The sequence below is a fragment of the Nicotiana tabacum genome, chromosome 12 (genome assembly GCF_000715075.1).
Source record: "Nicotiana tabacum cultivar K326 chromosome 12, ASM71507v2, whole genome shotgun sequence".
NCBI classification, from domain to species: domain Eukaryota; kingdom Viridiplantae; phylum Streptophyta; class Magnoliopsida; order Solanales; family Solanaceae; genus Nicotiana; species Nicotiana tabacum.
In genome coordinates, this window is record NC_134091.1 from 27,774,922 (window position 1) to 27,791,667 (window position 16,746).

Here is a 16,746-nt window from a genome sequence, read left to right on the forward strand (position 1 = left end):
CAGTCAAAGAAGATGAAATAATTAATGAAAATAATTCAGGTTCAAGAAAAATATATTTCAAATGAGAAGGAAGAGTTTTGAGTTTAATTTTTGGTTGAACTTCTTCTAGTGAGACTTTCTCATTTTCAAAATCTTTTTCCAGCATTTCAGCTTTTTTCTGATTGTGATGTCATCATCAGTTGTGGTACCTGACTTTGCCAAACATCTTTCCTATGAATCAGTAATCAACTGATCATCCTTATATTCATCTGTAAGGTCATTCAACAAATCAACTTGAAAACAAGATGATGATGACTCATCCTCAGGATATTTTATTATTTTCTGCATGTCAAAAATCATTCTTTCCTCATCAACCTGCAAAATTAATTGTTCTTGATGGACATCAATTATTGTTCTTCCTGTTGCAAGAAATGGTCTGCCTAAAATCAACGGTACCTCAGTATTTTCTTCCATTTCAAGTACTATAAATCTATTGGGAATATAAATTTATCAACTCTAATGAGAACATTTTCAAGTATTCCTTTCGGTTTTTTAGAACTTTGATCAGCCAATTGTAGAGACACACCAGTGTCGTTCATTTCACCAAGTTCTAATTTTCTGAAAATTAAAAAATGCATTAGATTTATTGAAGCACCTGAATCACATAATGCTTTTTCAAAGTGAGCACCTCCCAAAGTATAAGAAATTATAAAACTGCCTGGATCACCAAGTTTCTGTGGAAGCTTATTTTGAAGTATATCACTATATTTTTCTATAAGCTTAACTACTGAAACTTCTTCTAATTTTCTTTTACTTGAGAAAAGATTTTTAAGAAATTTAGCATATGCCGGCATTTGCTTCAAAGCATCTGTAAAAGGTATGTTAATATAAAGTTATTTTAAAATTTCTAGAAATTTTGAGAACTGTTTGTCAAGCTTTTCTCTTTTTAGCTTTTAGGGAAATGGGAGGGGTACAGAGTAAGGATTTTTCATCAATTCATTTTCAAGTACCTTTTTCCTCTATCTTTTTGTTCTATTAGAAGTTCAGAGTCTCTTTTATTCTCACCTTCATTTACCTGTTCCATTTCTTATGGTTTTCCTCGTCTATCTGCATATGGATCATCAAGAGTTTTACCTGACTGCAGAGAGATGACTTTGAGGTGTTCCTTTGGATTTTTCTTGGTGTTACTTGGTAGAGAACTTTTTATTTGCCCAGACATGAGGGTTGCTAATTGGCTCATCTGGATTTCCAAATTCTTTGTCACGACCCAATTTCACATATAGGTCGTGATGGCGCCCAACACTATAGCTAGACAAGCCAGCTAGGGATTTAAACACATATTCAACTCTTTAAAAAAATTAATCGAGTAATTAAACTCTTACAACTTGCAAGAATTAAGACAATAAAAAAAGATCTGGTAAATTATAAAAATACAGGAACGGAATTAAATCCAAAAATTCTACTAGTGTGTGCCAAGACCTGGTGTCACAAATGTATGAGCATCTAGTAGATTACACAAAAATTCCAAATAATGTCTGAAATAAAAAAGACAGAATAAAATTTCAAGAAGAGGCACTAGTTGCTGCAGAACGATTCAGAGTGGCAGCTCACCACTAAGCCTCTGGATAACGTGAATGCGCGCCGATAGGTCCAACTATATCGCCTGTGTCAGGTCCTGCACAAAAAGTACATAAAGTGTAGCATGAGTATGTGAACAACGTATACCCAGTAAGTATCAAGCCTAATCTCGAAGAGGTAGTGACGAGAGGTCGACTTTGACACTCACTAAGGGTCAAATATATTAAATAAAATAAGAATAGAAATATTTAATTCAATATGATTTTTAAAATTTATAATAATTTTCCTTAACCAGCAGAAATAATTAAATTACTTCAAATACGATAATTCCCCATTTATTTAACTTCACAAGCTGCAATTAAAATATCAAGGTATCGTATAATTATTATTATTAGGCACGATTTCTGCCGAGGTCATACGACCCGATCCAGAGTGTCGTGTACACTGCCGAGAGACGTGCGGCGCGATCCATATATGTATCTATACTGCCGAGGCATTCGGCCCGCTCCACAAGAAAGGAGGACATTTTCTTATGTACCTCCGGAATGAGGATATATATATTATGAGATTAATGCAAGAGGGTGTACAATTTCTTTTAACAATTAATTAATTTATACAAAAATTCAAGTATATGAGATTTCAATCTTTTACTATTTTTCCTAACAATTCACAGTATAGTTCAAATACATTAATTAAATAAAGGATACAATTAACATACGTAATTCATGATTTGAGTCCTAAACTACCCGAAATTTAGCATAAATAATAGCTGCGCATGGACTCTCGTCACTTCGTGTATACGTAGCCCCCACAATTAGCAATAATTATTAATTTAAATTACTTATGGGGTAATTTCCCCCTTACAAGATTAGGCAAGAGACTTACCTCGACTTGCTCCAATTTAATCTACTAGTAGGCCCTTTCCTCGATTATCCAACTCTGAATGGCTCGAATCTAGCCAAAAATAATTCAATACAGTCACCAAATTTATAGGAATCAATTTCATAAAAAAAATACTATATTTTTCAATAAAAATCTAAAATTAACTCAAAAATTGTCTGTGGGGCCCACGTCTCGGAATCCGGCAAAAGTTACGAAATATGAACGCCCATTCAACCATGAGTCTGTCCATACCAAAATTACTAAATTCCAATAATAATTCGGCCCTCAAATCCTCAAATTTAACCAAGAGGGTTTTCAAACTTTTCCAACTTAATTCACCAATCAAATGATAAAAACAGTGATGGATTCGGGTAGTTTAACCAATATTGAGTTAAGAACACTTATCCCGTTATTTTCTCTGAAAATCTCTCAAAAATCGCCTCAATCCGAGATTCAAATCGGTAAAAATGGAAAATCTCATTTTCAAAACTTAAACTCTATTCCTAGTGATTTCTTCTACGTAATCGCGAACCTTCTCACGCGATCGCGCAGCACAAATTTTTATTGCCCAAAAAAAACCCTACGCGATCACGAAAAATCCCACGCGATCACGAAGCACTGACTCCGCAAACCTACGTGATCGCAAACCTTCTCACGCGATCGCGAAGCATTAAGCGCGTGGACCAATTCCTCCCTCCGTTCCTCTTCGCGAACGTGGCCTTAGTCACGCGTTCGCATAGCACAGCTCGCCCAACCTACGCGATCGCGGACATTTCCACGCAATCGCATAGAATAAATTTTCAGCTGCCCAATTAAGGCTACGCGATCTCGAACCTTCTCACACGATCGCGTAGAAGGAAACCAGACACCAGATTTTTGCAAACTCCAAATCCAAAAATTGATCCGTTAGCCGTCCGAAACTCACTCGAGTCCCTCGTAACCTCAACCAAATATATCAACAAGTTCTAAAATGTCATACGAACTTAGTCGAAACCTCAAATCACATCAAACAACACTAAAACCACGAATCATACTCCAATTCAAGCTTAATGAAACTTAAAATTTCCAACTTCTACATTTGATTCCAAAACCTATCAAATCAAGTCCGATTGACCTCAAATTTGGCACATAGGTCATAAATGACATAATGGAGCTATGAAAATTTTCGAAACTGGGTTCCGACTCCGATATCAAAAAGTCAACTCTCCAGTCAAAATTCCAAACTTAAATTCCTATTTTAGCCATTTCAAGCCTAATTTAACTATGGACTTCCAAACAAAATTCTGAACACGCTCCTAAGTTTAAAATCACCATACGGAGATGTTGGAATCATCAAAATTCTATTCCGGTGTCATTTTCTAAAAATATTGACCGAAGTCAAACTTAGCATTTTAAGGCCAACTTAAGGAACCAAGTATTTCGATTTCAACCCGAACACTTCCAAATCCCGAACCAACCATCCCCGCAAGTCATAAATTAATAAAAGCACATACATGGAGTTTTATTTAGGGGAACGGGGTTCTAAAAGTCAAAATGACTGATTGGGTCATTACATTCTCCACCTCTTAAACAAACGTTCGTCCTCGAACGGGTTTAGAATTGTACCTGGAGTGCTGAATAAGTGTGGAGTCTTCCTCGGCCTCCCAAGTTGCTTCCTCGACCGGTTGGCCCCTCCATAGGACTTGTACTGCAGAAATCTTCTTGGACCTCAACTGGCAAACTTGTTTATCAATAATGGCAACTGGCTCCTCTTCATAACCTAAACTTTTATCTAACTGAATAGTACTGAAGTCTAACAATGTGACAGGTCGGCATGATACTTCCGGAGCATAGATACATGGAAAACCGGATGAACTCCTGATAGATTGGGAGGCAAAGCAAGCTCGTAAGCAACCTCCCCAACTCGTCTCAACACCTCAAATGGGCCTATAAACCTTGGGCTCAACTTGCCCTTACCCACCATAAATGATAAATCACGCGCTTTCTGATCCGCATAACTCTTCTGTCTGGACTGTGCTGTACGAAGTCGCCGACCATATAAAGCCTCAAATGGAGCCATATCGATGCTGGATTGGTAACTGTTGTTATAAGCAAACTCAGCTAAAGGCAAGAAATGATCCCACTGACCTCCAAAGTCGATCACACATACCCTGAGCATATCCTCCAAAATCTGAATTGTCCGCTCCGACTGTTAGTCGGTCTGCGGATGAAAGGTTGTGCTAAGTTCTACGCGGGTCCCCAATTCACTCTGTGCTGACCTCCGAAAATGTGAAGTAAATTGAAGGCCTCTATCTGATATGATAAAAATTGGCACACCGTGCAACCGAACTATCTCCTGAATATAAATCTGGGCCAACCTCTCTGAAGTATACGTAGTCACAACCGGAATAAAGTGTGCCGACTTGGTCAACCTGTCGACAATGACCCAAACTGCATCAAACTTCCGCAAGGTTCGCGGCAACCCAACTACAAAGTCTATAGTAATGCTTTCCCATTTCCACTCCGGTATAGTCATCCGCTGAAGTAGGCCACCTGGCCTCTGGTGCTCATATTTAACTTGCTGGCAATTTTGACACCTAGCTACTTACTCAACTATGTCCTTTTTCATTTGCCGCCACCAATAATGCTGTCTCAGGTCACGATACATCTTCGTAGCACCTGGATGAATAGAATACCGAGAACTGTGTGCCTCCTCTAGCATCTTTTTCCTCAGTCCATTCACATTAGGAACACATAGACGATCCTGGAGTCGCAGAACACTATCCGTGCCAATAATAACTTCTTTGGAACCATCCCGTAGTACCGTTTCTCGAAGAACCATTAAGTGTGGATCATCATATTGGTGGGCCTTGATCTGCTCAATTAATGAAGATTGGGTCACTACACATGCAAGAACTCAGTTGGGTTATGAAATATCTAGCCTCTCACAAGTCTGTTAGCCAAGGACTGAATATCCAAAGCTAATTGCCTTTCCTCCGCTGAAATGAATACCAAACTACCCATACTCTCCGCCTTTCTACTCAAGGCGTCTGCAACTACATTTGCTTTACCCGGATGATACAAGATAATAATATCATAATCTTTTAGTAACTCAAGCCATCTGCGCTGCCTCAAATTTAGGTCCCTCTGCTTGAATAAATGTTGTAAACTGTGATGATAAGTGTAAACTTCACAAGACACCCCATAAAGATAATGCCTCCAAATCTTAAGAGCATGCAATTATAGCTAACTCCAAATCATGTACCGGATAATTCTTCTCGTGGGGTTTCAGCTGACGTGAAGCATATGTAATAATTTACCCCTCCTGCATTAATACACAACCCAAACCAACGCGTGAAGCGTCACAATACACTGTATACATCCCTGAACCGGAAGGCAACACTAACACTGGTGCTGTAGTCAATGCTGCCTTGAGCTTCTGAAAGCTCACCTCACAATCATCAGACCATCGGAACGGAGCACCCTTCTAGGTCAATTTGGTTAAAGGCGCTAAAATAAATGAAAAGCCCTCCACGAACTGACGATAATAACCTACTAAACCCAGGAAACTCCTGATCTCATTCGCCGAAGTGGGACGATGCCAATTCTGAAGTGCCTCGATCTTTTTAGGATTAACTTTAATGCCCTCGCCTGATACAATATGCCCCAAGATTGCTACAGAATTTAGCCAAAACTCACATTTGGAAAACTTAGCATATAACTTTTGTTCCCGCAGTGTATGAAGTACCACTCTCATATGCTGCTCGTGCTCTTCCTTACTGTGCGAGTAAATCAAAATATCATCAATGAAGATAATAACAAACGAATCAATATATGGCCTGAATACCTTGTTCATCAAATCCATAAACATCGCCGGGGCGTTAGTCAAACCAAAAGACAGCACCAGAAATTCATAATGATCGTATCTAGTCCGAAAAGCAGTCTTCGGAAAATCCGAATCCCGAATCTTCAACTGGCGATATCCCGACCTCAAGTCGATCTTAAAGAACACCCTAGTACCTTAAAACTGGTCAAATAGATCATCAATACGCAGTAACGGGTACTTGTTCTTAATAATGACTTCGTTCAATTGGCGGTAATGAATACACATTCGCATCGTTCCATCCTTCTTCTTCACAAATAACACCGGTGTACCCCAAGGCGATACACTCGGTCTGACAAACTGTTTGGCTAGTAACTCCTCAAGTTGTTCTTTTAATTCTTTCAATTATTTCGGAGCCATGCGATACGGTGGGATAGATATAGGTTGGGTATCTGGAGCCAAGTCAATATAGAAATCAATATCATGATCTGGTGGCATGCCTGGAAGATGTGAAGGAAATACATCGGAGAACTCTCGAACTACAGGCACTGAATCAATAGTCGGAGTCTCTGCAGTACTATCCCGAACATATGCTAGATAAGCCAAACAAACCTTCTCAACCATGTGTTGAGCCTTCATAAAAGAAATAACCCGATTAGATGCACTAACAGATGAACCCTTCCACTCCAGCCTAGGCAATGCTGGAATAGCCAAGATAACAGTCTTGGCATGGCAATCTAGGATGGCATGATATGGAGATAACCATTCCATGCCCATAATGATTTCAAAGTCGGTCATCTCAAGCAATAGAAGATCTGCTCTAGTTTTATAACCACAGAATGAAATAATGCAAGATCGGTAGATCCGATCCACAACAACAGAATCGCCCATATGAGTGAACACATAAACATGAGTACTCAAGGACTCACGAACACCCAGGAAATGAGCAAATAGAGATGACACATAGGAATATATAGACCCTGGATCAAATAATATGGAGGCATCTTTGCCGCAAATAGAAATAATACCTGCAATCACTGCATTTGAGGCCTCTGCATCTGGTCTGGCCGAAAAAGCATAGAATCGGACTGGAGCACCAACTGGCTGACCTCCACCTCTAGGACGGCCCCTACCCACCTGTCCTCCACCTCTTGGTAGTCGGATGCCTGGTAGAGAAACTGGTGCGGTAATCATAGGCTGCTGACCCTAGTACACTGGTCTACCCCGAAGCCTGGGGCAGAATCTCCACATGTGACTGGGATCCCCGCACTCATAACAACTTTTCGGTGCTATGGGCTGCTGACTAAAAGTTTGACCCTGGTAACCTGAATACCCACTGGAAGAACCCTTAATAGCTAGTGGACGATAAGAACTCTCTGGCATAGCACTGATATAAGGTCGTACTGGAGCACCCCGAGGAGGCGGTGGTGCTGGATATGGGGGCCTACTGGACTTCCCTCTCACGAACTGACCTCTACTCCCAGACGGAGCACCTCTGAACTCTCCAGAATATCTAAACCGCTTATCTCTCATAACTTGCTCTCGGCTCTGTTGACGCACACCCTTAATCATCCGGGCTATCTCCACGACCAACTCATAAGAAGTCCCCATCTCAACCTCTCGGTCCATAGTGGCCTGAATGCCAGTATGTAAACCCGCAACAAACCTCCTCACTCTCTCCGCCTCAGTAGGGTGTATCATAAGTGCATGGCGAGATAACTCAGAGAACATCGCCTCATAATCGGTCACTGACATCTGAACCTGTTGGAGCTGCTCAAACTAAAATCGAGCTCTTCTCTCTGGGAGGGTAGAATATACCTGTCCAGGAAAATACGGGTGAATCTGTCCCAAGTCATGGGAGGAGAATCTGCCGATTTGCCAAAAATATAAAACTTCCACCATTTACAGGCTCTGCCCTCTAGTTGAAAAGTAGCAAAGTCTACCCCATGAGACTCCAATATCCTCATGTTGTGCCGTCTATCCCTGCATTGATCAATGAAGTCCTGGGGATCCTCATGTCGCTCACCCCCAAAGACATGAGAATGTAGTCTAGTCCATCTGTCCAATAGTTTCTGCGGCTCGGCGATCGCAGCTGGTCTGGGCTCAGGTGTAGCCGTTGCCACTGGCTGGGCTCCACCCGTGGGTAGTGCACCCTCGGTCTGATATACAGCAGGGTCCTGGCCATGAACTTGTGCGGTAGGGGTCTGTGCTCCCCCGCCCGCTGGAGATGTGGCTGGGTCTGCCGGAAATAAATCTACCTGAGTCGTAGTGTCCATGAACCGCAGCATATGGCCCATGACCTCCTGGAATCCCTGTGCAAACGTGAAATCCACCGGAGTTGGCTCTGCCACTGGCACCTCACCATGTTCCTTAATAATGGGATCCTCTGCTGGACCCACTGGTGGCATAACTGGAACAATCCTGGGACGTCCTAGTCCCCTACCACGGGTTGGATCCCTCCCCCGGCCTCTGCCTCGGCCTCTAATAACAGGGGGAGTAGTTCTTCCCTGGTCTGGAACCTCATTAGAGCGCGTTCTCACCATTTATGAGAGAATAAGAGAAAGATATTTAGTTCTACATAAATTGCACGATGGAAGATGAAGAAAGGTAGTTTCCTAACACCCTATAGCCTCTCGAAGATAAGTACATATGTCTCCGTACCAATCCGCAAGACTCTATTAGGTCTACTCATAACTTGTGAGACCTACGTGAATCTAGTGCTCTGATACCATGTTTTCACGACCCAATTTCACCTATAGGTCATGATGATGCCCAATACTACATCTAGGCAAGCCAACTAGTGATTTAAACACATATTCAACTCTTTAAAAAAATTAACCGAGTAATTAAACTCTTACAACTTGCAAGAATTAAGACAATAAAAAAAGATCTGGTAAATTAGAAAAAAATACAGGAACGGAATTAAATCCAAAAATTCTACTAGTGTGTGCCAAGACCTGGTGTCACAAGTGTATGAGCATATAGTAGATTACACAAAAATTCCAAATAATGTCTGAAAGAAAAAAGACAGAATAAAATTTCAAGAAGAGGCACTAGTTGTTGCAGAACGACTCAGAGTGGCAGCTCACCACTAAGCCTCTGGATAACGTGAATGCGCGCCGATAGGTCCAACTATATCGCCTGTGTCAGGTCCTACACAAAAAGTACAGCAAGTGTAGCATGAGTACGTGAACAACGTGTACCCAGTAAGTATCAAGCCTAATCTCGAAGAGGTAGTGACGAGAGGTCGACTTTGACACTCACTAAGGGTTAAATATAATAAATAAAATAAGAATAGAAATATTTAAATCAATATGATTTATAGAATTTACAATAATTTTTCTTAACCAGCAGAAATAATTAAATACCTTCAAATATGATAATTCCCCATTTATTTAACTTCACAAGCTGCAATTAAAATATCAAGGTATCGTGTAATTATTATTGTTCTCACCATCTGTGAGAGAATAAGAGAAAGATATCCAGAGTGTCATGTACATTGCCGAGGGACATGCGGCGCGATCCATAGATGCATCTATACTGCTGAGGCGTTCGGCCCGCTCCACAAGAAATGAGTACATTTTCTTATGAACCTACAGAAAGAGGGTGTACAATTTCTTTTAACAATTAATTAATTTATACAAAAATTCAAGTATATGAGATTTCAATCTTTTACTATTTTCCCTAACAATTCATAGTATAGTTCAAATACTTTAATTAAATAAAGGATACAATCAACACACGTAATTCATGATTTGAGTCCTAAACTACAAGGACTTTAGCATAAATAGTAGCTACGCATGGACTCTCGTCACTTCGTGCGTACGTAGCCCCCACAATTAGCAACAATTATTAATTTAAATCACCCATGGGGTAATTTCCCCCTTACAAGGTTAGGCAAGAGGCTTACCTCGACTTGCTCCAATTTAATCTACTAATAGGCCCTTTCCTCGATTATCCAATTCTGAATGGATCGAATCTATCCAAAAATAATTCGATACAGTCACCAAAATTATAGGAATCAATTTCATAAGAAAATACTATATTTTTCAATAAAATTCGAAATTAACTCAAAAATTGTCAGTGGGGCCCACGACTCGGAATCCGGCAAAAAGTATGAAATATGAACGCACATTCAACCATGAGTCTACCCATACCAAAATTACTAAATTCCGATAACAATTCGGCCCTCAAATCCTCAAATTTAATCAAGAGGGTTTTTAAACTTTTCCAACTTAATTCACCAATCGAATGATAAAAATAGTGATGGATTCAAGTAATTTAACCAATATTGAGTTAAGAACACTTACTGCGTTATTTTCTCTGAAAATCTCCCAAGCATCGCCTCAATCCGAGCTCCAAATCGGTAAAAATAGAAAATGGGATAACTTAAACTCTCTGCCTAGTGATTTCTTCAACGCGATCGCGAACCTTCTCACGCGATCGCGTAGCATAAATTTTTATTGCCCATAAATAACCCTACGCGATCGCGGAAAATCCCACGTGATCATGAAGCACTGACTCAGCAAACCTACACGATCATGAACCTTCTCACGCGATCGCGAAGCATTAAGCGCGTGGACCAGCTCCTCCCTCCGTTCCTCTCGCGAACGCGGCCTTAACCACGCATTCGCATAGCACAGCTCGCCCAACCTACGCGATCGCGGACGTTCCTACGCAATCGCATAGAACAAATTTTCATCTGCCCAATTAAGCTTACGCGATCGCGTAGAAGGAAACAGACACCAGATTTCAGCAAACTCCAAATCCAAATATTGATCCGTTAGCCGTTCGAAACTCATCCGAGTCCCTCGGGACCTCAACCAAATACACCAATAAGTCCTAAAACATTATACGAACTTAGTCGAAACCTCAAATCGCATCAAACAACACTAAATCCACGAATCATACTCTAATTCAAGCTTAATGAAACTTAAAATTTCCAACTTCTACATTCGATGCCGAAATCTATCAAATCAAGTCCGATTGATCTCAAATTTTGTACACAAGTCAAAAATGATATAACAGAGCTATGAAAAATTTCGGAACTGGGTTCCGACTCCGATATCATAAAGTCAACTCCCCGGTTAAACTTTCAAACTTAAATTCCTATTTTAGCCATTTCAAGCCTAATTTAACTACGGACTTCTAAACAAAATTCCGAACATGCTCCTATGTTCAAAATCATCATACGGAGCTGTTGGAATCATCAAAATTCTATTCTGGTGTCAATTTCTAAAAATGTTGGCCGAAGTCAAACTTAGCATTTTAAGGCCAACTTAAGGAACCAAGTGTTCCGATTTTAACCCGAACACTTCCAAATCCCGAACCAACTATTCCCGCAAATCATAAATTAATAAAATCACATACAAGGAGTTTTATTTAGGGGAACAGGGTTTTAAAAGTCAAAATGATCAGTTCGGTCATTACATTCTCCACCTCTTAAACAAACGTTCGTCCTCGAACGGGTTTAAAATTGTACCTGGAGTGCTGAATAAGTGTGGATATCTGCTCCGCATGTCTTCCTCGGCCTCCCAAGTTGCTTCCTCGACCGATTGGCCCCTCCACTGGACTTGTACTGCAGAAATTTCTTGGACCTCAACTGGCAAACTTGTTTATCAACAATGGCAACTGGCTCCTCTTCATAACCCAAACTTTTATCTAACTGAACAGTACTGAAGTCTAACACATGTGACAGGTCGGCATGATACTTTCGGAGCATAGATACATGGAAAATCGGATGAACTCCCGATAGACTGGGAGGCAAAGCAAGCTCGTAAGTAACCTCCCCAACTCATCTCAACACCTCAAATGGGCCTATAAACCTTGGGCTCAACTTGCCTTTTTCCCCAGATCTCATGATTTCCTTCATCGGTGAAACCTTCAAGAGGACTTTTTCACCCACCATAAATGATAAATCATGCACTTTCTGATCCGCATAACTTTTCTGTCTGGACTGTTTTGTACGAAGTCGCTCCTTATCGCCTACTCCCTCTTTGCTTCAGATCTATTCTATCCGCTTCAGATCTATTCTCTCCGCTTCAGATCTATTCTTTACGCTTTAAAAAATCCACCATCGTCACCAAAACGGCTGCTACGATGGCTGCCTTGATGGAAAAGGGAGAGATCGAGATTTGAGGGAGAAGAGAGTGGATTGAGAATCTTGCTGATGGAGAGAGAGAAAGAAGAGAGAGAGAGAGAGAGAGAGAGAGATAAATAACATAACTGGCGTATTTCACGCCTCAATGGTAAGGTATAAAATAAATACCTATTTTACTATAATATAGAAAAGGTAGCTATAAGTAATAATATTTTGAAATTGTTTTGGTTTATAAAGAATATGGTGCAATAATTTAAAATAGGAAGTAATATTTCCAAATAAAAATATACAGATGTGATGACCCGATAGGTCACCTTATAATTTAGAATCTAACTCTCCGTTTTGAGGTCTCAAAAACCTCATCTTAGCCTTCATCGATTTGCGTGCACAGTCCGGGTATTGGCCCGGAAGGCTTATATGTTAAAAACTGATAAAAATAAGAATTTTTGCCTAAAAACTTTAGTTGAGTTGACTTCGGTCAATATTTTTGGTAAACGGACCTGGATTTGTATTTTGACGATCCCGATGGTTCTGTATCGAAATATGGGACTTGGGCGTATGCCCGGAATCGAATTCGGAGGTCCCTAGCTTGAGTTATGAATTTTTGATGAAAATTAAAAGTCTGAAAATTTAATTGTTTTAAGAATTGATTGATGTTTGGCATTGTTAGTACCGAGTCCGTATTTTGGTTTCGGAGCCCGATACAGGTTCATTATAATATTTAAGACTTGTCTATAAAATTTGGTGAGAAACGGAATTGGTTTGACGTGATTCGGGCGTCCAGTTTAGAAAATAGAAATTTTAATGCTTTCTTGAAAATTTCATTTGATTTGGTATTCAATTCATAGTTTTAAGTGTTATTTTGTGACTTGATCGTGCGAGCAAGTTCGTATGATGTTTTTAGACTTGTGTGCATGTTTGGTTTGGAGCCCCGAGGTCTCGGGTGAGTTTTGGATAGGCTACGAGATGTTTTAGACTTAGAAAATCTGGTGTGTCTATGCTGTATCTGGTATCTGATGTTGTGCCATGTTGTGAGTGTTAATGCACGAAGGGTGATGTCGCGCCATATTGTGAGTGTTAATGCACGAAGGGTGATGTCGTTCCATATTGTGAGAGTTAATGCACGAAGGGTGATGCCGTGCCGTTTCTATTGATGTTATGGTGAGGTTGAGAGTAAAAACATGAAGGGTGATACCGTGTATTTTTCCTTTACTGTATTCAATGTTCCTGTTGATTCATAGTATATTGGTTGTTCCAGTTATTATTTTGCTGTCGTTCTTTACCTCGTATTTCCCTCAACATGTTTCCCCCTCCTGATATTTCCTATTTAGCTCTTCATTACCGTTATTTATGTATACACTGTTAAATCGTACAGGTTAATTTGTAGGTGCCTTGCCTTAGCCTCGTCACTACTTCATCGAGGTTAGGCTCGACACTTACCAGCACATGGGGTCGGTTGTACTGATACTGCACTCTGCACTTTCTGTGCAGATTTTGGTACCAACTCGGGTTGATCGAGATTTTAGCTGTTGGACCGCTATCCAGAGACTCGAGGTAGATCTGTCTGCATTCAGAGACCTTGAAGTCCCCGTCTATCTTTTCTATTTTACTATTTCTTTCATTCAAACAGTTGTATTTCTTCCAGACTATTACTTGTAATAAATTTTAGAATGCTCCTGAATTGTGACTCCAGATCTGGGTGGTAGTAATTAATGCAGTTTTTTTATTTTCCGCACTCACTATATTTCACCTTAGCTAATTTGCTGTTATTTATTAAATTGAATAAGGTTTGGTTTAATGATTCTCTAACGTTGGCTTACCTAACAAGTGAAATGTTATGCGTTGTAACGATCCGACCAGTCGTTTCGAGAGTTATAGCACCGTTTTCCCCATTTGTACTTCTTTTTGTATTATTCAGCTATATTATGTTATATCGGGTTAGTTGGTTCGGGACCGGAGTAGTGTCAGAGTGAATTGAGACACTTAGTCTCTTAAGTAGAAACTTAAGTTGGAAAAGTCAACCGGATATTGACCTATGTGTAAACGATCTCAGATTTATATTCTGATGGTTCCGTTAGCTCCGTTAGGTGATTTAGGAGTGCGTCCAGAATGTGATTTGGAGGTCCGTGGTAGAATTAGGCTTGAATTGGTGAAATTGAAAATTTGGCGATTTCGGTCAGCAGTGGAAAATTTTTATATCGGGGTCGGAATGAAATTACGGAAGTTGGAGTAGGTTCGTAGTGTCATTTGTGATCTGTGTGCAAAATTTGAGGTCATTCAGATGTGGTCTGGTTGGTTTCGACATCGATTGACGAATTTGGAAATTTAGAAGTTCTCCGGCTTTAATTCGAGGATAATTTGGTGTTTGGATGTTGTTTTGAGTGATTCGAAGGTTCGACTAAGTTTGTATGTTGATATATGACTTGTTGGTATTTTTTCTTGAGGTCCTGAGGGCCTCGGGGTGATTCCAGGTGTTTAACGGATTAGTCGAAGTTGGAAAATGCAGCTGAAGCTGCTGCTACTGCTATTTTCGCACCTGCGGAAGAAAGAGTCGCAGGTGCGCCTGGGGAGTTTGCAGGTGCGGGCAATGCTGGGCTAGGCAGGTTGCGCAGGTGCGAGTTGGAGGTCACATCTGCGACCCCGCAGGTGCGAAACCTGGGGCGCAGATGCGGAAAGGGTAATGTTGGGCAGGCTTCGCAGAAGCGGAGGAAACGCGCAGGTGCGCCTTCGCAGGCACGGGGTTTTGGATCGCAGATGCAGAAGCTGGGCTCCTAAGTGAGTTCCGCACCTGCGATGGATTTTTCTGCAGGTGCGGTGGCGCAAAAGCATGAAATTTTCCGCAGGTGCGAAAAACCTTGGCAGAAACCATAAATAGAACCCTTCGCGAATTTGGTTCATTTCCACCATTTTCAAGTCGGTTTTTGGAGCTTTTGGAGTGATCTTTGAAGGGTGATTCAAGGGCTATCGGTGAGGTAAGTTGCTTGAGCCCTAGTACTCGTATATATGGTGATTTTTCCATTGTGTAATCATGTAATTAGTGAAAATGAGGGGTTAGGGCTTGGGATTTTTGGAGAAGTAATTTAAGGATTTGAAGGACCAAACGATGTCGGATTTTGATGAATTTGGTATGGTTAGACTCGTGAGTGAATGAGCTTTCTAGTTTTATAAATTTTGTTTGATTTCGAGACGTGGGCCCGGGGTTTGGGTTTGAGCCAATTTCGAATTTTGGTCTAATTTTGTAGCTTTTCTTGTGGAATTCATTCCATTAGCGTATATTGATGGTATTGTACTGATTGTGAATAAATTTGGAGCATTTGGAGGCCGAGTCCAGAGTCAAGAGCATTGCGGGGTAGAGATTTGACCGGTTCGAGGTAAGTAACGATTGTAAATCTAGTCCTGAGGGTATGAAACCCCGGATTTCGTATCATTCTACTATTTTGAGGTGACACACATGTTAGGTGACGGGCGTATGGGCGTGCACCATTGGGGATTTGTGACTTGGTCCATCCCGTAGCAACTGTAAAGTTGCATATTTTGTTGAAACTATATGATACTTATATGTTTTAGAAAGAGTTTTTGTAAATTGGGCTGAATGCCATGTTTGGGCCTTGTGCCAGTGCTGTTTGGACCCTTAGGGGCCTTTTCTTACTATCCTATCGTTATTTTCGATTGAAAATCTATACTCAGTCATGGTTATACTTGTTTACTGCATAACTCAGTTTTATGACTCTATTTTGATGCATATAAATGTTGTTTTGGGCCGAATGCCCTGTTTTTACTGAAATGCCCGAGTGTCTTTAGAGGTTTATGACTGAGTGAGGTCGAGGGCCTGATTTGTGAGGATATTTATGGGATCGGGCTGCACACCGCAGCATGTTGCATATTTATGAGATCGGGCTGCACGCAGCAGCATGTTGCATATTTATGGGATCGGGCTACATACCGCAGCATATTTGATATCGGCCGAGGGCCTGAGTGATTTATGCCATGATTTGGCTTGATATAGCGCTTGGGCTGAAGGAGCCCCTCCGGAGTCTGTACACACCCCCAGTGAGCGTAGGTACCTACTGAGTGCGAGCCGAGTGCTGGGTGACTGGGAGGCATGAGTGATTGTGAGGTATGCCCGAGTGGCAAGAGTGATTGTGAGGTATGCCCGAGTGGCAAGAGTGATTGTGAGGTATGCCCGAGTGGCAAGAGTGATTGTGAGGTTTGCCCGAGGGGTTGTTTATGATTTCTTCATTTTTGCTCACCTTTGCATTTTTCCTCTGTTTGAAAAACTGTTGAAAATATCTTTAAATGATTTTTACTGGAGCCAGGTTTAAACGAGATAATTTGATTCAAGCACTGATTTTTAAAGCATGTTGTACTTACTGAATTTTTGTGATATGAACTTGATATGCTTTAT

General features: G+C 40.8%; 1 protein-coding gene across 1 annotated transcript; it reads right to left on the bottom strand.

Annotated features, from left to right (window-relative positions):
* Positions 1 to 210: 210 nt before the first annotated feature.
* On the bottom strand, positions 211 to 1,063 carry LOC142167065 (uncharacterized). Its single transcript, XM_075227217.1, has 3 exons — positions 1,045 to 1,063; positions 507 to 847; positions 211 to 354 (listed from the first exon to the last, which is right to left on the bottom strand). Exons 1-3 carry the CDS (start codon positions 1,061 to 1,063, stop codon positions 211 to 213), a joined length of 504 nt encoding a protein of 167 aa, XP_075083318.1.
* Positions 1,064 to 16,746: the final 15,683 nt, after the last annotated feature.